This window comes from Sinocyclocheilus grahami, unplaced genomic scaffold, assembly GCF_001515645.1.
Source record: "Sinocyclocheilus grahami isolate Dianchi unplaced genomic scaffold, SAMN03320097.WGS_v1.1 scaffold186.1, whole genome shotgun sequence".
Classification (NCBI taxonomy): Eukaryota; Metazoa; Chordata; class Actinopteri; order Cypriniformes; family Cyprinidae; genus Sinocyclocheilus; species Sinocyclocheilus grahami.
The window spans coordinates 1,189,881-1,211,020 of record NW_015505365.1 but is presented as its reverse complement, the minus strand read 5'-3'; the positions used below and the strand labels follow the sequence as shown (position 1 = coordinate 1,211,020).

Here is a 21,140-nt window from a genome sequence, read left to right as displayed (position 1 = left end):
TGCGTTCCGCATCCATAAAAGAATCTGAATTAGCAAATAAAGGTGTTAATGGGGTGACCAATTAAAAAGCAAGTAAACGACTCATCCACTTAGATATCAGGGCTTTGTCACATCAAAATCCAACTTGAAATGACTTGTAAAGTGTTTTTTTATTGAGTAATCAGTTAAACTTTGGAAATCTCCATGTCTGTGACCCTCATGCCACCTTCAGTGTTTACTGAGCTTTGATGACTAATGACCAAAAAATTAAGATTACTTCTAAAAAGCAAATGAAATATAGATGTATTCTGAAATTTGTTTCTGCATGCTTATAGTTATTATTTTGGAACACTGCTGGTTTCAGATATCTGATTGTCAGTATTAAAGCTTTAAAATAGTATATTTCTGATCAAGATTAAGTCAGCCTCTCGTGGTGACTAAATGCAATAATTATCATGGACTGTTTGGTGTATTTATCATTCATTAAAGGGATAATTTTATCAAAAACATTTTTGGAAAACCAAGTTGTTCCAAACCTGTATGAGCTTCTGTTAGGGATGTAATGATTCACTCACGATTCGATTCGATTCATAATTTTGATTTCACGATTCGATTCACGATTTATTTTTTTTTGCAAAATGAGATTTAAGACAAATTATAAATTAAATGTGTCCTTTTATTATTGCTTAGACAAAATGCTGCAAGTTTCTTTGTGAAATTGAAATATAACACTATAATAATATACTAATATAGCACTTGCATATTATTGCTCTTTTGTTGGTTTTGATTGCTTCTATTGTCCTCATTTGTAAGTCGCTTTGGATAAAAGTAGGGCATATCGCGCATGTGATATTTAACGCGCATCTTGTCAGAAAGCCGGTTCTTTAATCAGCGGTAAATCTCCATCACCTGCAGGCTTTCACATTGAGCAGCATTAACTACACAGAGCCGTTGTTCACTGGCGAGCTGCGCCAAACCACGATCATATTCCTAAATGACAACATTTAAATATAATATAAATGTAAATAACAAAACTAAATTGAAATTTTAAAACAAACCCCAAATTAAATAAATAACACAAATAAAAGAAATCTCTCCATATAAACAAAATAAGACTTTGTGCTCTTTTTCATTTAAAATGAGAGGCAACCACTGCATTTTAATCACGATCCAAACAAAGATGCTGCGTACATGCAACATGAGCAGTTTGTAGTCTAAATTAGATTGTATAATTTCGAAATTTGAAGCAAAAACAGAATGGTTTGACTTCAGTTTTGTGAAACTATACATAAAAAATATCTGCATGAAACCGAAACAGCAGACGAGCTGAACGAGACGCAGATGCACTCTCTGCCAGCAGGTGGCGCTTAAAGCATTTCCTTGGTTTCCGCTGAAAGCAAAGCAGCGCTGCACTTATGAACTTTAATATGCATAATACAGAGGCAAGAGGAAAAGAAAAATACCATCGAAACTTTTCTAAAGACAGTAAGTTCCCCTCAAACATAAATTCATATAAATTCCTACACCTAATTGAATCGCGATTTGTTTTCCATCTCAACCGATTTGAATCGTCACATATTTTAATCGATTTTCAACCGGCTCACGGTTAATCGTTACATCCCTAGCTTCTGTTGAACACAAAAGGAGATCATTTGAAGTTGGTAACCAAACAGTTGATGGTAGCCATAGTATTCACATAGTATTTTTTCCCATACTATTAAAGTCGGTGGCTACCGTCAGCCGTGTAGTTAACAAGATTCTGCAAAATATTTCTTATGTTTAAGAGAAAAAAGAAACTCGTACAGGTTTGGAACAATTTAAGAGTGAGTAAATGGTGACAGAATTTTCATTTTTGGGTGAACTATCCCTTTAATGCATTTCAGTCATAAATGTGTTGTGGTTGTTATTGTGTTTTTATTTGTGTTATATTGTTTGTTTGTGTCCTTTAGGTCCAAAGCCCAAAGTGAAACGAGATGACTTTGAGGATCTATTATCAACACAGGGTTTTGGCTCCAAACCCGACAAGAAGATGCCCAGAACTATTGCTGAGATGAGGAAGCAGGAGCTGTCTAAAGACATGGACCCTCTCAAACTTCAGGTACGACTGTTTAGCGGAATTAACCAGTTTGTTTGTTTTTCTTCCAAGAACATATGTACATGTAAATGTGCTTTGGGTTGGATGATGATGAAGGTTCATATGTTAGATCTTAGATTGGCTCGAGGGGAAGGAGAGGAACATCAGAGCGCTGCTCTCCACGCTGCACACGGTCCTGTGGGAGGGAGAGACCCGCTGGAAGCCCGTCAACATGGCAGATCTGGTCACACCTGACCAGGTGAAGAAGGTCTACAGGAAGGCTGTGCTTGTTGTGCACCCAGACAAGGTATGAAAGATTTATATTCACATATTTACAACTTGTATAAACTGTTTTTGAACCAATAGATCGATATTTTCTAAAGTCAACATGAAAATTGTCTCTTAATTGACCCTTAAGTGTTATTGTACAGTTTGTCAGTGCACATTTTTCAAAAGAATTACATTTTTTCTTAAAAATGTAAAAACTTGGCCTCTAAAAATAGTTTTCTGCTGACAACTAAGGCTATGCAGGTGGAGAAAATCATTGTAATCAATAATACCACAGTCTAACCCAATCCAATCCATTTAAATTAAGTTTATTGTATGTATTTATTTGTGTTTATGATGTATTTATTTGTTCATTTTTGTTTCTATTAATTCTTTGATGCTTATTATTTATTTATTTTAAAATTATTTATTGTTTTCCTTTCAGACTTGAGAATTTGGGGGGATGTTTTATTCAAGAAAATATTTACTTTTTTTATATTTTCTTAATATATTGATTGAACAATATATAAATGAATCAAAACTATCTAAATAAATAATATGGATACAACTGTTTATTAAAATAATAAACAAACAAAAATACACAAATAAACATCAACAAATTAATAAAAACATAACCAAATACACAAATAAATATATCCATAAATACAATAAACTTTTTATTTTTATTCTTTGATTAATATTAATTAATATTTGTATTACTGGCAATTAATTACAATTATTAATTGTTCCTTTTCATTTCAAACATGAGAATTTTGTGGGGATTTTTTTCAAGAATGTATATATATATTAAGCAATATATTAATTATTAATTTAAAAAATATGAATATGACAAATATTTATTGATAGTAATAGTTACAGTATTGATAGTAAAAAATATATATATAATTTTTGTATTAAAAAAGTATTTTAAAAAACCTTTGTAATTAATGAAAGTCCAAAAATCTATATAAAGATTCATCCATCCATATGTATGTATATGGATTATTAAGAAAATAAGTAGTCATATCTGATTTAATTTTGACTTCAATTCAGTGCTAAAGAATTCTAATATGGAGCTATGAAGAAATAACCTGTTTTTCTGGTCTTCCAGGCTACAGGTCAGCCGTATGAGCAGTACGCTAAAATGATCTTCATGGAGCTGAGCGATGCCTGGTCCGAGTTTGAGAACCAAGGAGCCAAAGCCCTGTTCTGAGCATGCTCAGTGAGCGTCTGCCAGGAGCGGCGGGCCCCCTACAGGCACAGCGCTCGCTCGCTCTCTCCATACACACAGACACACGGCTCTTGAGAGTCTGACAGTGAGACAGATCAATCAGAGAAGGAAAACACACCTCTTTCTGCTTGAGGAACAGTCTAATCTCTTCCTGAACTCTGGAGTGAAACCTGTGGCGCTGGATCTCTCCTCCTTCAAAAGGGGAACATGCTAGCATCCTTTTGGCATTTGTAGATGATTAAAAACCATGCGCGCGCACACCAACACCTGAGAATACAGTCTGTGTCTTGCACTTCAAAAGAGCTCCAAAACAGATGGTTTCTGGGATGAAGACGAAATGACTATCGCTGAACTTTTTCCACGTCATTCTATGCATCACACTATTGTTTTCACTTTTTGTTTTTCAATCAGTGTGGCTTGTCACTTACTGATGTAAATAATCACTCGACTGTGTGTGTGTGTTTGAGGGTGGATCATGTTCATATGAAGCTAAAGCAGAGGTTTTGACTTCTGTGCTCCACGACGTGAAGGCTTCAGTTTTGTCATGTTTTCACTGATCTCTAGTGTTAATTCTCTCCAGGCACCTCGTGGGAAGGTGTGTTTGTGTATTTGTGGGTTCAGGGCTCAATTTCCGCTGTCCAAAGGGTATTTCAGTGACCGAAAACACACTTAACCAACAAAAAGTGTGAGCTTTCCATAATTTTAGTTTTTTATCTCAAGGACCATTCAGAAATGTCTGTTATTTATTGTTCTGAAAGCTGTACATGGCTAATTGGTGGATATAAAAAGGACTAAAATAACACATTTATTGTAAACGATGGAACAAACAAGCTAAGCATTTTGCAAAACTAAAACCATTCCAAAGCATCTACTAACATGAATGTAAGTTTTTATTTATTTTTGTACCATTTTCCACAATTTTTTATGTTTCCGTAGTCTCTTAATAATGACACTAGAACGTTTGCACCAATCCCTCAGGACATCAGGCCAAATTCAGTGTCCGATTGAAAAAGAAAATAAAAAGTCTGATAAAATAATAAGACAATTATAATAGACGATGAAGTGAGGGTGGAAATGTATGCTGTTTTGTATATAGACCTATAGTTTGAAATATGTCATCTTATAAAAACAACAATCAAGGACTGGAAGAAAATGCTGATTGGTAAAGACTTGGCGAGTCGAGTTCTGTGACCTGCGATTCTTCATGTCCGATGCGGTCTGACTAAACACAACCAAATCCTTCATCCGTGTTACCGGTTTCTGAGCAAAAACATTTGCAGTTAAAGGGACAGAGGGACCGCTTCAGATTGTTGGTTCAGGGTTTTTAGTGATTTTGGAAAAGTTTTGGCTTATTCACCCTCCACCAAAGTCATAAACGATCATAAATGTTTCAAACTGCCATTTGTGTTCAAAATCTTTATTGGTTGCATAATTAGGGAATATGTTGAATGGGCTCTGATTGAAATGAATGACTTAATTTAGTCTATAAATAAATGTTCTTATTCTGTGAATATATACTTATCTTCCCCAAGAAATGAGCAATGCTGCTGCATTTTGGTGGAGCGTGAATATCTTTTAATAAGACACATTTTCAATCTTTTTGCCCACTCAGCTTTCCTTTGGATGTCAAACTAGTGTTTCTCACCAGCTGTCTCCTGCAGTGGAGAACAAAATCATAATACCGCGGTCTTGAAAGATAGTTTTGTCATATTTTTCTTTTGTCAAATTTTGACCAATAAACCATAATCATGGTTTGGGTTTAGACTGTCTTTTTTTCTCTCTCTCTCACTCTCTCGTTTTAATATTAGTCATTCGCGTTTTAGTGCCATGTTAAAGAAAAAAAAAGTAGGGCTGGGTAAAAAAATATCAATATCTCGATATTAATCGATTCTCTTTTTTACGGAACGATATCGATTCTTAAATCCAAAGAATCGATTAGTGTAGCCTGTTTTCAGTTCATGGATGGAACATTGAAGGGCACTTCCCATCCAATAAATCGCAATAATCATTGTGCGTTGGTGCTTTTAATATGAAACAAAGTCTCAGATTTCAATTTATGTCCATTGTATTGCAGTATTCAAACAATAAATGCTGCAGCAGTGCGTAGCGCACGTGAACTGATCATCTCCTCCACATTAATACCAGTTTCAGCACAAAATAAACGTGACTAAACATCCGAAGGTAAGTTAAAAGAAAGAGTACAACTTTACAATCTGTATCCTGTCTCATGTAATCGTTCAATCAATGTTTCAGCCGTGCAAAGATGTCAATATAACGGCTTGTAAACAATGTCATGTAACGTCACATTTACCTCAGAAACAAAGTTATTCGGTGACCATAAACTTGTTTTGTCAGCCAGAAAAATACAATGTAGAGAGGGGTATTTTGCTAAATATATGCACCATATAACATATTGTAATTTTTACTGTTCTTATGTTTAATTTATGTTTGAATAAATCCACAACGAAACGTTAAAAAACGAATTGAAGTAGAAATTATGTAATTGTAACTTTATTTTAAAAACTTAATTGTGGAATTTTAACAGTTGTATGCTATAGCTTACAAATCAGTCCATTTTAACCTTCAATAGTATAGTAATGTAGTACCAACTGACTCTCATGTATATTTTACAGCATTAGCTGAGAGATTTTTTTTCCTGGAGAAAATTTGGTATGTACTGTACCTGATATATATCCAAAATAATCGATATCGAGTCGGTAATCGAATCGAATCGTGAAATTTGTGTCACTAATGATAATGCGTAAACATTAATCAGTAAAATTCATGCAAGAGAATTTACGTCTGCAAACATGGCGATACCTGATGTATCTTCTTTAACTTAAGGTGGAATATTTGTCATTCAGGTGACGTTATATTTGAAACTAATATGTGACCCTGGAGCACAAAAGCAGTCTTAAGTCGCTGGGGTATATTTGTAGCAATAGCCAAAAATACATTGCATGGGTCAAAATTATAGATTTTTCTTTTATGCCAAAAATCATTAGGATATTAAGTAAAGATCATGTTCCATGAAGATATTTTGTAAATTTCCTACTGTAAATATATTAAAACTTAATTTTTGATTAGTAATATGCATTGCTAAGAACTTCATTTGAACAACTTTAAAGATGATTTTCTCAATATTTCGATTTTTTTGCACCCTCAGATTCCAGATTTTCTAATTGTTGTTTCTCGGCCAAACATTGTCCGATCCTAATAAACCACACATCAATGGAGAGCTTATTTATTCATCTTTCAGATTATGTATAAATCTCACATTTTTTTAAAAAATGGACCCTTATGACTGGTTTTGTGGTCCAGGGTCACGTGTTTTTTGTTGTTGCAGTATTCAGTACTGTGATCAGCATAAAAGCAATCTATTGAACTCAGTCGATTATCGATTTGAACCCGTATGCAGTCCGCTAGTGCATCATCGTGGTCTCAGTCTCACGCAGCTTCTGTGACTTCATCATTGACCACAACGCGCTAGAGACTTGATCTTAAACGCAACATCATTTAGCTTTAATCTTGACCTTTTACAACGTTATACTAATGCAACGTTATACCCGCAATACAGCTTAAAAAGGAAATAGGATTTTAAACTTGTATGAATAAATTACCCGTTCTAACAGTTGCGCTAGACGTCTATCAGTAACGTGCTAATCGACTAAAATGGACTACAGTTCAATCTAGGACCATCAGCCATGCAGCAAATCTCTCGATCACCAAACCGTCTCTAATCATCTCGGGTTTTAACCGATCATATAAGGAAAATTGACAGGATCACATGAGGAGTTCGCTAGCTTGTTGATGGTCGACTGCGATGTGTGAAGTAAGCTACTGAACCAAGCAGTCCGCCTTTAAAATAAAAGTCCCGTTGCAGTGATTTACAACATCCGCTGGGGACAGCCACGCGTTACTTACCGACGACTACGATATACATTTTTAAAGGGGTCATATGATGCTTTTTTAAAGATCATTATTTGGTGTATTTGGTGTAACAGAATATGCTGACATGCTTTAATGTTCAAAAAACACCTTATTTTTCAATTTACAATAATTTCACATTATTGCTTTCCACAATAGGCTATAGATCATTCCAAACAAGTAAACAAAGCAAGGGTGACATCAACAAGGAAGACTTATTGTGATTCAGAATGACTGTAGCCTACTCTAGTTTATTACTGTAAGTCCATCTGAAGCTGTGGGATGTGGTGATGAGGTACATCCATGAACTACAGTGATTGTGCATGTGCACTGGCTTTTTTTAAAGGTATTTGAGCAAAATAAACAACTTTGATGAGACAGTTGTTGTCAGATTTCATTGGTGATTTCAAATATAAAATGTATATTGCTTGGTAGACAGTTTTGGAGAATTCAATGTTTCCCCATTCAAAGAGATAGGAGCTGCACTTGCATGCCCGAGAGGTGTTTCAAAGATGGTCACAGAGTGAAATGACGTGTCCTAAAGGGACTTTGGTTAATAACAGTACAGCTACTGGACCTCAGGATGGACATCCCATGGTGTGGGCAGAGAGACATAATGTTCAGTGCAAAAAAGGGGTTTTCCAAAAGCTTCATCACTCTTTTTTGCTTTTCCTTTTTGATCTAAAACAGCAACGCATTATGAAGAATTTGCACATTTTAAAGAAGACATAGAGAACTACAGTGAGGACAGTGATGAGAAAAGCGAACACATCCAGACAGTGGTACTGGTACCAGGTAAGGTTGTGGGCCTCGACACGCAGGTGTTTAGCGCCTTTATTGCGCATGACGAACTCAATCCAGAACACAGACTCGTCCAAAGGCTTTACTGGTCTGTCATGATGAATCCTGGACAAACGCATAGCGTTCTCTTTATACCTGCGGAGATTAAGATACTGTAAATACTGTTATATGTCTGTGTATGCTTTGCTGTTCATCTATCTATTGTGTCTGCATTGAATATTAATGAAAAAGCCAGCACAGAGCCTTCAAAATATCACTAAAGTCTTATCATAGTTGTACAATGAAAGTCAGCTCACGAGGGATCGTTAATGACAGCACTGAGTCCATCCACCAGGTCTTGAATCTGCATACTGTTGAAGTCAATGATAACAGCAGCACCTTTGGCCTTCATATGAACTAAATTATCAGGCTGGTCACCAAACAAGGGGATCCCGACCATTGGAACTCCATGATATATGGCCTCATATATGCCATTAGTGCCTCCATGAGTGATGAATGCTCTGGTTTTAGGGTGACCTGAATCAGGAAAGAAAACATGGATAGTATGATTATTTTGTTTGGCACAAGGTAACCAGTAGGGGGCTACATAGTTTCATTTAAAAGTGCCTGTACCATTAAACTAATGTAGTATAATTCAGTTAGCTATCTACAGTATATATGCCAGTTTATAGCTCTTGAAAAACATTGCATTTTTCTTAAACATAAATACACAATCACTAATTTTAATACAAACCCAATAAATCATTCTGAGGGATCCACTTATAGATTCTGGTGTTTTCACCAAGAGTATCTGGCTTCTCTCCACCATATCGCCATAAAACCTGCAAGCAAAACAAAACCCATTTATACAACCGCATTAACAACGGATAAGTGTAGACTGAAAAAGAGATTAAAGAGAATCACTAGCTGACCTACGAGGACTGAAAGCTTCTACTTTTCCCCTTTATCAAGAAGCAGGGTTGATCAAATATGGAAAGAATAGAAGAATGTGAGAATGGTAAATAACCTTCTGTGGAATCTGTGCCAGTGCAGAGGCGATCGTATTGCTCCTGTCTTTGGTCATGTTGTTTACCAAGGACCCCAGAGTGAAGACCACAATCCCATCATCCCCTGAACTCTGCACAAACTCCTCCATGTCCTACACAGAAAAAAAAGTACTACCTATAGGCTAGTATTGTGTATGAATGCTCAAAAATAAAATGAACATTTATGCATTTACTATAATCTAGAGAAACGTTGATCAGTTATTAGTTATCCATTACTCAACTTTAAGAACCCTACAGTACTAACTCTTTTTTTATTGTCTCTGAGAACAAAGGTACAGTTTGCTATTTTTCATGGCATAGATGTAAAAGTTAAACTTGGTGAACTTTTCGCTGAATCATCCTCTGCAAGTTTAAAGGCATAGTGCAAACAAAATATGCTAAAAATGCACTCACCCTCATTCCATCCAAGATGTGTTTGTTTCTTCAACCTGAACAGATTTTGAGAAATTTTGCATTATATCACTTGCTCAGCAATGGATGCTCTGCAGTGAATGGGTGTCGTGGTCAATAGGTTCTCTTTTTGCTGCAATTATTTAAATACCAAGTACTACCTATAGGCTAGTATTGTGTATGAATGCTCAAAAATAAAATGAACATTTATGCATTTACTATAATCTAGAGAAACGTTGATCAGTTATTAGTTATCTATTACTCAACTTTAAGAACCCTACAGTACTAACTCTTTTTTTATTGTCTCTGAGAACAAAGGTACAGTTTGCTATTTTTCATGGCATAGATGTAAAAGTTAAACTTGGTGAACTTTTCGCTGAATCATCCTCTGCAAGTTGAAAGGCATAGTGCAAACAAAATATGCTAAAAATGCACTCACCCTCATTCCATCCAAGATGTGTTTGTTTCTTCAACCTGAACAGATTTTGAGAAATTTTGCATTATATCACTTGCTCAGCAATGGATGCTCTGCAGTGAATGGGTGTCGTCATATTGAGAGTCCAAACAGCTGATAAAACATCACAATAATCCACAAGTAATCCAAACCACTTCAGTCCATCAATCAACATCACGTGATGTGAAAGGCTGCATATTTGTAAGAAACAAATCCATAATTAAAACGTATTTAACTTCAAATTGTTGCTTCAGGCTAAAACAGGTGTCCATAATTTTGCTTTCTCAAAAGAGAAATATATTATATTAAATATGTTACATACCTGTATAACTTTTAAGGATAGAAATATGCACAGAACAAGCACTGTTTACATGCAAAAATAGTCCAAAACAGTTCTAAACAAATATGTGAGTGGATTTTGATGGGAAAGGACATCACTATTATACATGGAATTAACTTTAAGATATTTCTGACAGTGTTTAAGCGAACACCTATGTCTAACATGGAGTGTTTAATGAGTTAATAATTAACAATACAATGTACGTCCACATTTTTTCACTTCCTGGCGCTGCGTAAATGATTTTCACCGCTTTCTGTAGCTAGCGTTTCCTTCCCACCAATAAAACAAGCCCCTTGTCGCTCTTCTCCGGCCATTAGGAGCCTTTCAGGGGTTCATCCGCAATTATACGAAGCTACGAGAATATTTTTTGTGCGCAAAAGGAAAAAAAACAACTTTATTCAACAATTCGTCTCCTGAGAGGTGCTTTTTTCATCCAAATTCAGAAGCATGGTTTGCAAATTTATTTAAATTACATTTACATGACCATATTGTGAATAGAGTCAAAGCTAAATGGTATGACACAATGTAGGATTTTTAGAGAGGAAAATGTAAACAAGAAAAAAATCTATAAATTTTGAATGATTGATTTCCATTGTGTGAATATGTAATCATGTAATCCATAAAATGCAACTGTAATCTGATTATGAGCATTATAAGATGTAATATACTCTAATTACGAGTACTTGACTTTTGGAATCGGATTACGTACATATCCAGATAATATGTAATCAGTTACAACCCATTACACAAAAGGTTCTTCACAGTGGAAAAAAATTCTTGAGATTATTCAAATGTTCTTAACACTAAGAAAATGGTTCTTCTAAAAAAAAAAAAAAAAAAAAAAGAACACTTTTGGAACCTTTATTTTTAAGAGTATGTGATAGGAGAACGTCTTCATCAATAACATCTAAACAATGAAACTAGCAAATATTCATGCTCCATCAAATTTGTTCTTATAAAAAACTAAATGTTTCAGATGATCCCACTTTTCCCCAATCCAAAATGTTCTAACTCCTCTTCCTCTGTAAAGTTACAGCATGTTGCTTTTTGAAGTATACATTTGCCTAATCTGATTACAGATCATTGGATTGTCAGTGTGCCATAAAAAAAGTGCTCTAGAGGAGAGAGCCGCTGTCCGGCCAACAATGGGTGTCCCTCCAGCCAGTGATGCACCTGCATGCACTCCAAGCAGCTCTCCTGTCTCGCACAGATAACACTTTCTACCCTCTCCTCCATGCTTCCTTTATTTTTAGGGGGGGAAATATAAGGATTTATGACCCCTCCAGCCCCCTCTTTTGGAGACGGGGTCTCAGACAGAGTGGGAAAAATTTAGCATGCAGCATGTGAATTGGTTTAGACGTATAAAGAGATCAGGGTTAATCAGTTGGCACCAGAGACACTTCTGCATTCAGCCTCCTTTCGGGGAGGGCAACGGAGCGCGGGAGTGAATGCATGTGAGAGAGGGAGGGAGGGAGAAGCCCATGATCTGCTCCATTGTGATAACAGATTTAGGCAGAGTGTGGGGTTCCGATAAGGAAAAGGCACACTCAATAGAAGATTAGCCGCATACTTGGAGTAGAACAGTGAAGGAGAGGAGGACACTTGGAAAGAAGAGGAGATGTGTTAGTCATGCTGAAATGGATTCTGTTTATTATTTACTATTAATTTTTACTCTCTTTTCATCACATTAACATTTGCTTTAAATATCAGTTGCTGTGTAACACAGCTCGAGTCTAATCTTAGCTGATTTATCCATTTAAAGCATGGAACAGCACAATATTTAGAAATGGATACTCTGTCAAGACAAATTTATTTAAATTTATGTTTCAAAGCAGCTTTACAGAAAATCATGATGTTAAAGGGTTAGTTCACCCAAAAATGAAAATTCTATTATTAATTACTCACCCTCATGTTGTTCGAAACCGTAAGACCTTCGTTCATCTTCAGAACACAATTTAAGATATTTTTGATGAAATCTGAGGGCTCTCTGACCCTCCCATAGACAGCAAGGTAACTACCACATTCAATGTCCAGAAAAGTACCAAGATGATCGACAAAGTAGTCCGTGTGACATCAGTGGTTCAACTGTAAAGTTACGAAGCTACGAGAATACTTTTTTGCGCAAAGAAAACAAAAATAATGACTTTATTCCACATTTTCGTCTCTACTGCATCACTTGTGAATGCGCGTTCACGACAGTATCATGACGCGAGCGTGTGGCGGCGCTGACCCAGATCCGGCATAGTGACGTCATTATCTGGGTTAGCGCCGGCGCCGCCACACGCTCGCGTCATGATACGGTTTATGATAGTTTTATATATCCACAAGTTTTATTATTTTTATATATACAACTTTATATAAAGAGCTGGGTGATAATATAGTTACATTTGCAATGAAATAAAAAAAAATCAAGAAGGTGAGATTTGCAATATAGTAAAGTATATTGTATGTATGTGGATAAAGTTGGACATTTTTATATATCCAACTTTATATATAGAACTTGCCGATGATTACCGTATTGACCCGAATATAAGAGGATGTTTTTTTCTTGGAAATACATCTGAATAAAACGCGGTCGTCTTATATTCAGGGTCTAGACTTTGACATGTCAATAATACACCCACAACAATACGCATAAAACGAGTGTGCCATGAAATGCGTCATGTAACGCGTGTTGTAAAGATCGCGAGTAAAAACTAAAGAAAAAGAAAAGCTTACAGCTGCATGAGTCGCGACTGTCACGTTAGCCTGATGGAACCAAACTCCCTTTGTGATTTTAAAACGTAAGACAGTACCCAGATTTGAAGACTACGGTAAGATTGAACTTCTACTGTTAATAAGATTTTGAATTAATACTATTAGATGGATAGCCTAAATGTCCTAATTCAGATGGGCTACCTGTTTTTTTTTTATGGTATATCAAAAAGTGTATATTTTTTTTAAATGTGATTGTTGGTAGATTTGACCAGTTTTTACCATACTTTCAAAACAAAAATTAAAATAGGAAAAATATGCAATATGAAAATAATTGAAGACAAAATGTGTTTTACTGAGAAAAAACAAGATTTGGTTTTTAAAAAGCCTTTTTCCAAAAGGTGCATCTGGAAAAAGGGGGATCGTCTTATAATCAGGGTTGTCTTATATTCGGGCCAATACTGTACATTTTGTGAAAATAGCAGCAATCAAGAAGTTGAAATTTGCTATATAATAATAATAATAATAATAATAATAAAATACTTGAGATTTGCTACATATTATATATGTCAAGCAGCAAAATTTACATTATAATAGGCTATGTATTGCCCTAAGTGAGTATATTGCATGTATGTGGATAAGGTTGGACATTTATATATAACCTACTTTATATTTAGAGCTTGCCAATAATATAGTTTACATTTTGTGATGATAATAGCAATCAAGAATTTGAGAATTGCTATATAGTATAGTGTATTTTATGAATGTGGATACATTTTGACATTTTTATATATCCAACTTTACATAAAGAGCTGGGTGATAAAAACATTTTGTGATTAAATGAAAAAATCAAGCTGTTTTGCTATATAGTATATATCGCCCTAAGTAAGTATATTGTATGTATGCAGATAAAGTTAGATTTGTTCACATATCCACCTATATACTGTATATATAGAGCTTGCCTATAATATAGTCTATATTTTAATGACAACAGCAATCAAGCAGTTAAATATAGTATATATATATAGTAATAGTATATATTGCCCTAAGTGAGTATACTGTATGTATGAAGTTGGATATTTTTATATAGAGCTGGGTGACAATTTGGTTACATTTTGCAACACAAAAAAAAAAATTAGGCAGTTGAGATTTGTTATATAGTATATATCGCTTTACATGAGTGTACTGTTGGAGGTGATACACAACCCACTAGAGCTGTGCGATAATACAGTTTACAGTATATATTCTTATTTATGCAAATATTGTTAGTAGATAGTGATTGTTTGAACATTATTTAAACCAGAAGGCTCTAAATAATCATTAGCAACCATTCACACACTTGCCAGATGAGCTTTGCTTTTCCGTGTTTGGTTTTAGGATCACAAAGTAGCTTTTTTTGTGTTTGCGGTTGTGATTGTGTGTTGTGTTAAATGGAGATTAGCACGGAGGGTCAGTCAGCTGCTGATTTCAAATGGCTAAAGTGGTATGAACAGATGCCCAGAAACTCACTCTTCCTCTGTGATGATGATAGTAACACAGCTAAATGGGATTTAACTTTGTTTTGTTTTTTACACTTTAGGTCAAATGTGGTCTGAAGACTAGAGTAATCTGAACAGAAATGATGGATATGCTTATTTGCAGTGTTTACATGCATTTATCCAAAATCATCTCATGATCTCAATAATATATAAATATATATATATATATATATACACATATATTAGTGCGGTCAAACGATTAATCTCATCTAAAATAAAAGATTTTGATTACATTATATATGTATGTGTACAGTGTATACTTATTATGTATATATATACACACATACAGGTATATATTTAGAAAATATTTACGTTTATACATTTATATATTCATATTCTGTTTAAAAGTTAATTAACCTAAAAAAAAAAACTGGTATTAAAATTTAATAGATAAATTTTCTGTACTGATGTGAATGTAGCACAAACGCACACACTCCCACTTTTGTGCACCTGATTGGTCACGGACAAGTGTGGATTTTGACTCCAAGATGACCTCTGGCCTCAGATCAAAAGTTAAGCCGAGTTTACAATCCAATCTCTCGTGTGGCTTGGACACTTCCAGAGGTCATCACTATGGTCACACGACTCTTAAACAGCCTCTGCAGTGAACAATTAAGTGACCACAACATAAAAGCCAATCAGAGTCTTCAGAGCTGACCATTACATGCACACTGGTTCATACAAACCTGTTACAACAACAGCCACTTTAACCAACCAAACAAAGAGTTTTTTTAGGCATTTTAATTTCAAACAGACTAATAAATTAATCCAATAAATAATTTCCAAGCAATTTGATTATTGAGAAAAAACTATTTACACTTTTGAATAATGAATACACAAAAATAACCTTTGGCAAAACATATTTAATAAGATTTTTCCATTTAATAAATTACGATTTAATGTACAACAAGTCACATGTGCTGAATCCATTGAAAGCATAAATAATAAATAAAAAATTAAATACAATCAAATAAATTACAGTTTCAATTCTGAGGCTGCCTTCAGTCTCAAACAAAACATTCTTGGGTGTTAATTCAGTCAAGGAAATGAAACGACATTAATACTAAAAAGTATCAGGGAGATGCTTCCCAAGTGCATCCTTGACCATGCATATGTTGTTTAGGGTTCCTGCTCAATTACAGCAGTACTGGTGATGAATAAAGTGTTTCTGGGTTTCCACAGATCATTCGTTTCCAAAAAGCTCGGAAGAAATGAGTGATTGTGATGTTATAGTGAACATTCCGAGTTCCAAAAATCCAGCTTCGTCTCTCCATGGCAATGGAATGTTCAAAAACATCACAATCACGGAATCCTTTCACAGAACGCTCACGCTTCAGCTTCGTTCTACCAGGCTTCTGAACTGTCACAGCTGGACCCGGGTGAGGGCGGGTCGGTGTCGCTGGTCCAGGTGCGGTCGGTGCGCAGCTTCTGCATGTTCCCCGTGATCAGTGTGAGGAGCGCGGCTTGCGAGTGAGCCGACGGCTCTCCTCCCTGGCTCTCCAGCAGAGTCACCAAGAAGTTGATGTAGCGCATGGCCAGCCGCAGGATCTCGTTCTTGCTGAGTTTTTTCTCGGGCGGGTGCGTGGGGATGAGTTTCCGCAGCTCTGCGAAGGCTGTGTTGACATTATGTTGGCGCCAGCGCTCACGTGTGTTGGGGAACACCTTCCTGGTCATGATACTGCGGTACTTCTGCAAAAAATAAAATATCGTTATCAAATCATTGTCTGAATATTAAAGCATGGGGGAAAAGGAAAATAATTCTATTAATAGCAACAAGTACAAACACTTACCACTTTACGTTGTCTTGAAGCTCTATGAACGTTGGAGCATCAGGCATGAAAAATCTAAAAATAGTCCAGATGGTAGGTAAAAGCAGCAGTGTGTGTGTTAAGTAAAGATAAAGAGCTGTCAGGTAATGGCAGAAGTAATAATCCAGCATCCGTCCTCTCACTCTCAGAACCCTTGAACAAACTCCTCAGATGGAAAACCGGGTGAAAGAGAACGAGGTCGTGAGGGAGGGGTGGGGTTTGGCTTGTGCTCCTCATTTTTATAGTCATGCCGCTGCGTGACGTTGCAGGGTGCGAGTGGGGGGGGAATGATTTTTACATCTGCTATTAATGCGTTTAAATTGATTAACATAATGCGTCGTGTTTCCATTCACAGCAATAGCATCTGGGGGGCTAAATACAAAGAAATCCAACTTTTTACCAGCTGAACATGAAAAACAAACTGCAGTCTAGTGTTTAAACCAAACAGGGTACATTCATTTCAAATAAAAAGCTTTTGTTTCATGCATCATGTCCTGCGCTTAATCTTCAATTCACCGCAGTGTCAAAAACTCTTAGTAAATATGAATTAAAATACTATAAATATAAATGTAAATATAAATATATACTTAATGCTTTATATAGCATATTTTGATGTAATATTTAAATATTTTAATATGTACATTTTATTAATTAATAAATCTAATTATTAGATACATACATCGATATACAGTACTAACTAAAACTTAAACTATATAGGCATATTTGTAAAAAAAAAAAAAAATTTAAATCAAAAACGATCACAAAACTTTAAAATTAAAATGGTTACCATTTAAAAACCATTTTACCATATATATATATATACACTTTACAGTAGACTGCCACTCACATTAATACATAGCTTGGCCATTTTGCTTTTAAATAGTTTTGACAAATATTTCTAGTTTTGATGTTCCCAATTTAATCCAATAATGTGTGTCAATATATTTTGCATATTTTCCACTCTCTTTAAAAGTCGTCACATTGCACATCTTTTCAAATATACCTAATAGCACGTAATGAAGCGAATATATACCATTTTTACTATTGTAAGTTTATTCATAATCTTAAACACTTCCACATTCAGCCCACCGGGAAACAACAGACTGGGACTATTCAAAGCAGACTTATTGCCTATGAGCTCTAACAAATACGTGGCTGTTGTACAAAATGTGTTTCCCTCTTTTGTTGGGATGCTGGATGTCCACCTGCTAACAGATCTATTACAGCGACTCTGTCCAATAGTGAAGTGACACCATCATGAAAACTTTCCTCTGATTGGACAACACGGTGTCAAAAAACCCCACAGCATATTCACCCTGACAGAGTAATAATATGGGTTTTGTCTGAATGATGGTAATCTTGTTTAGCATGTCCTGGGGCTTCACATAAATTACACTAGGTTATGACAGAGGCAAGCTTGTGGATCAGCACATTCTTTGGGGCCAAGGTCTCCGAAGCCCCCTCTCGCTCTTTCCCGAACTCTCAACCTCCCTTCAGATCAAAAGCTGGTGTCTCGCTGCAGCAATTGTTGCGTTAAAAGTCTCTCTGCGAATTGTGGGGGATTTGCATAATGGGATTATGGAGGGATTAGGAGTCAGGCAGAGGACAGACACAGTTAGGACAGATCTGAATTCACGACTCCATTCATATGGACTCGACCGCTCAACACACCCTGCACCTGCAGAGCTGCCTTTCAGATCTGCCAAAAACTTAAGCGAAACGCAAACCTGCCCAAATCGAAACTCTCTCCCAATCCACACCCAAACTTTTGACCTACCTGAGCTGATGGTGATGCAATAGGCGAGATGCAATTAAACAGAGACTTCTGCTGCTCAGATGTTTCTCCTGTGAAAAACAGTCCAGTAATCTCTCAGATTTGGTCCGAAGCCTGCAATCAAAAGATGTATTTGTCAATACGAATTCAAAAATTTCAAAGACCTAATGATCAGAGCTATGCAATCCAAATAAACCGAATCAAATGCAACTGATTTTATTTTAAGGAATTCCAAGACAAACCTGGACATATACTGTATATAAACATGAGAAATACAATTTTGCTTAAAAATAATATTTAAAAGTATATTATATATATATATATATATATATATATATATATATATTATAAATCCCTCAAAGTGCAAAAAAATCTTTTAAAAATTATATATTTAAAATACAAATACATGTATATTTTATATAAAGTATATTAATTGTATGAAAAATCTAATGTGAGAAATACAATTTTGATTTAAAAATAATTTAGTATTTATTATTTATATTGTAATATATTTTATTACATCATATACAGTATATTATTATGTTATTTGTATAAGGTACATAAATAAAACAAGGGGAAAAAATGGAACAATAAAAAAAAGGAAAATAACTGACTGCAAATGCAACTTACTGTAGGGGTTAGTGAATTGTTCAGATTGCCTTAGCAAGGACCAACTAAATGCAGAAACCTTCCCCAACTGTTCCTATTTGAGCATTTAGTTGACATTGTTAAACACTGTTGACACTGTAATAAGGACGACAAGAGATTTGACCCAATGTTTGCAATGAAGAGAGTGGTTAAACAGGTTCAGATTTGAACAGCATGCTCTGTTCTCACAGCTTTTTTCCATCTGAAAGAGCGCTGTGATTACGGTCACATTACTGACGTATTTATTGACACCGCTGTGTTTTACTGCCTCAGACTGGACACACGTCTTCCTCCCTCACAGCCCTGTGTCCAAACACTGCCGTTTTATTTGCTTTTGTTTGAGTAGGGGCAGTTCAGATGGTGTTGGGAGTTATTTATGGAGGCTGTTTGGTGTTTTACAGAGGCTGAGGCTCACGAGTTGCAGAGGGAGTGAAAGGGAGAGTGATGGAGAGAGGAAAATGCCCTGTGGGAGTGTTTGTTCTGGAGCTCATTCCTGCGAGGGGCTGCCGTCAGACTGCTGGCGTGCTGAGATAAGCCCTCCGACCCCCATCGCTCTCCCTCTTTTCCTCCTCCTCTGTCTGTGCAGCGCTTTCCCTCTGCTCTGACTGTCAGCGATAAGAAGATCGTCCTGTAATTGAATGACTATCTTTCTATCACGCTCATTTCAGAAAATAGCGAGGGGCTGGAAATGCGTATGGTGTGGGAGATAAATGAATGGCCACTGTTGCCGTAGTCCCCAATCTACATCCAGACTGGTAATTTTGAAAATGCTTTTTTTAATGCCAATCAATTCAGCTTCACATACCGAATGATTTATTCAGTTCCAGACCGGCGTGACCTCTTCTAAATAAGCGGCGTAGCATCAGTAACGTGTAGTGGGAAATGTTAATTTCTCAATACAGTGTCACGTTTGAATAGAACTCTTTCATCTGCATTCAGATGCATTCTTTACACCTGCTTCTGTGTACAGACTATAAAGCTAACAGATGCATGTGTGCATACGCTCACTCTCAACTGTAGGTCAAAGGTCAGTACATAAAAAAGCCACGTCATTCTGGAGTCAAAAAACAAAACAGCACTAAATACTTTTATACAATCAAAGCTCAACCCTTCTGTTGTACCCTAAGAAGCACATTTAAAAAGACAAGTCTAGTTAAATCTAATAATCTCCTGTAATTCGAAAACGTTTTGATTAGTAAATTTCAAAGACTTTTCCAGCTATTCATTAATTTTTTTTAAATAATGAGTAAAAAAGTTTAAATTATAAATTACTACTTTCACAAGTAGATATTAATAGTTGTAAAATCAAAATCATTTTAGAATTGAGCATAATTAGAAAAATACATATTCACTGTATTTACCATATTAAACAATGACTGTGGAGAACCCTGTAAAAAAACGATATGATAAATAATACAAATACTAAATCTAAAATTATGCAATTGCAAGCATTTTAATAAACAAAAATTGTATAAATATATTCATAAATAAACGTTTTATTCATTAATGATTTTTTAAATAGCATAAATAGCAAGCATTAATTCATAGCTATATATACTAGAATATTTTAAAGTTGAGCAAAATGTAAAAATATATCTTCAATTTTCAAGATTTCATACATTTTTATGGCATTTCAAGTCCTGGAAAACAAAATGTGTAAATTGTCGCAACTGTGGGTACCCTCTAAAAAATAAATAATAATAAAAATATTAAATCTAACAAAATGTGTTTATTTTGTAATCATGTCAATTTGAAATATATAAAAAGAAATGTTTGATTTGACCGTTTCTTTTTCTTTTTGCAACTGTCATTCTGATATAAATACTGATATAAATACACCTAAAGGGTGATAATTTAAACATTAACATGTACTAATTTTTGGAACAATATCTACATTTATTATAAACCATTCATTTTATACATTTACTATAAATTATATACATATATTTTAACGGACATATGACTGAACTGTATTAATGTAACATTACATTCTACATGAAAACTGAAAATACAGATGAGCGTGAGATATATTCTAAAATATCACTCAAGCGAAAGTAGCAAAACTTGCTCAGAAAAATCTCAGTCTGGTCTGTCCATCATTTCTGCCTGGAACTCGCTCACATAGCAGTCTTCCTCTCTTGCAGTGCGGCAGCACTGGGAATAAACACA

The 21,140-nt window shown here is 35.3% G+C and overlaps 3 protein-coding genes across 6 annotated transcripts in view; 1 reads left to right on the top strand and 2 right to left on the bottom strand.

Moving 5' to 3' along the window:
- gak (cyclin G associated kinase) overlaps positions 1-5,305 on the top strand; it is a 37,497-nt gene extending 32,192 nt beyond the window's left edge. For all 3 annotated transcript variants that reach the window (XM_016284647.1, XM_016284646.1, XM_016284648.1), the window contains 3 exons: positions 1,929-2,077; positions 2,184-2,360; positions 3,432-5,305. In XM_016284647.1, the coding sequence (XP_016140133.1) occupies positions 1,929-2,077; positions 2,184-2,360; positions 3,432-3,533 (428 nt within the window). In that variant the 3' untranslated portion in view covers positions 3,534-5,305. The remainder of the gene's footprint in view (positions 1-1,928; positions 2,078-2,183; positions 2,361-3,431) is intronic.
- Positions 5,306-7,612: 2,307 nt separating this feature from the next.
- Positions 7,613-9,414, bottom strand: LOC107594561 (UDP-glucuronosyltransferase 2B7). Its single transcript, XM_016284653.1, has 4 exons — positions 9,286-9,414; positions 9,013-9,100; positions 8,576-8,795; positions 7,613-8,414 (listed from the first exon to the last, which is right to left on the bottom strand). The coding sequence occupies exons 1-4, from the start codon at positions 9,412-9,414 to the stop codon at positions 8,132-8,134; spliced, it is 720 nt and encodes a 239-aa protein (XP_016140139.1). The 3' UTR covers positions 7,613-8,131.
- Positions 9,415-15,742: 6,328 nt separating this feature from the next.
- On the bottom strand, positions 15,743-18,385 carry tal2 (T-cell acute lymphocytic leukemia 2). Of its 2 annotated transcripts, none has more exons than XM_016284690.1 (3): positions 18,327-18,385; positions 16,532-16,585; positions 15,743-16,430 (listed from the first exon to the last, which is right to left on the bottom strand). In XM_016284690.1, the coding sequence occupies exon 3, from the start codon at positions 16,413-16,415 to the stop codon at positions 16,086-16,088; it is 330 nt and encodes a 109-aa protein (XP_016140176.1). In that variant the 5' UTR covers positions 16,416-16,430; positions 16,532-16,585; positions 18,327-18,385; the 3' UTR covers positions 15,743-16,085. The 2 variants fall into 2 exon arrangements, with proteins under 2 accessions (XP_016140176.1, XP_016140175.1); XM_016284689.1 differs by having other exon boundaries at positions 16,532-16,913; positions 18,327-18,341.
- Positions 18,386-21,140: the final 2,755 nt, after the last annotated feature.

Excerpts from the sequence above, each read along its gene's own strand:
- LOC107594561 (XM_016284653.1), bottom strand. The coding sequence starts at position 9,414 with ATGGAGGAGTTTGTGCAGAGTTCAGGGGATGATGGGATTGTGGTCTTC. Across the intron at positions 9,101-9,285 it reads TGGCACAGATTCCACAGAAG|GTTTTATGGCGATATGGTGG; the intron begins GTTATTTACCAT and ends TTTTGCTTGCAG. Across the intron at positions 8,796-9,012 it reads CCCTCAGAATGATTTATTGG|GTCACCCTAAAACCAGAGCA; the intron begins GTTTGTATTAAA and ends TTCCTGATTCAG.
- tal2 (XM_016284690.1), bottom strand. The coding sequence starts at position 16,415 with ATGACCAGGAAGGTGTTCCCCAACACACGTGAGCGCTGGCGCCAACAT.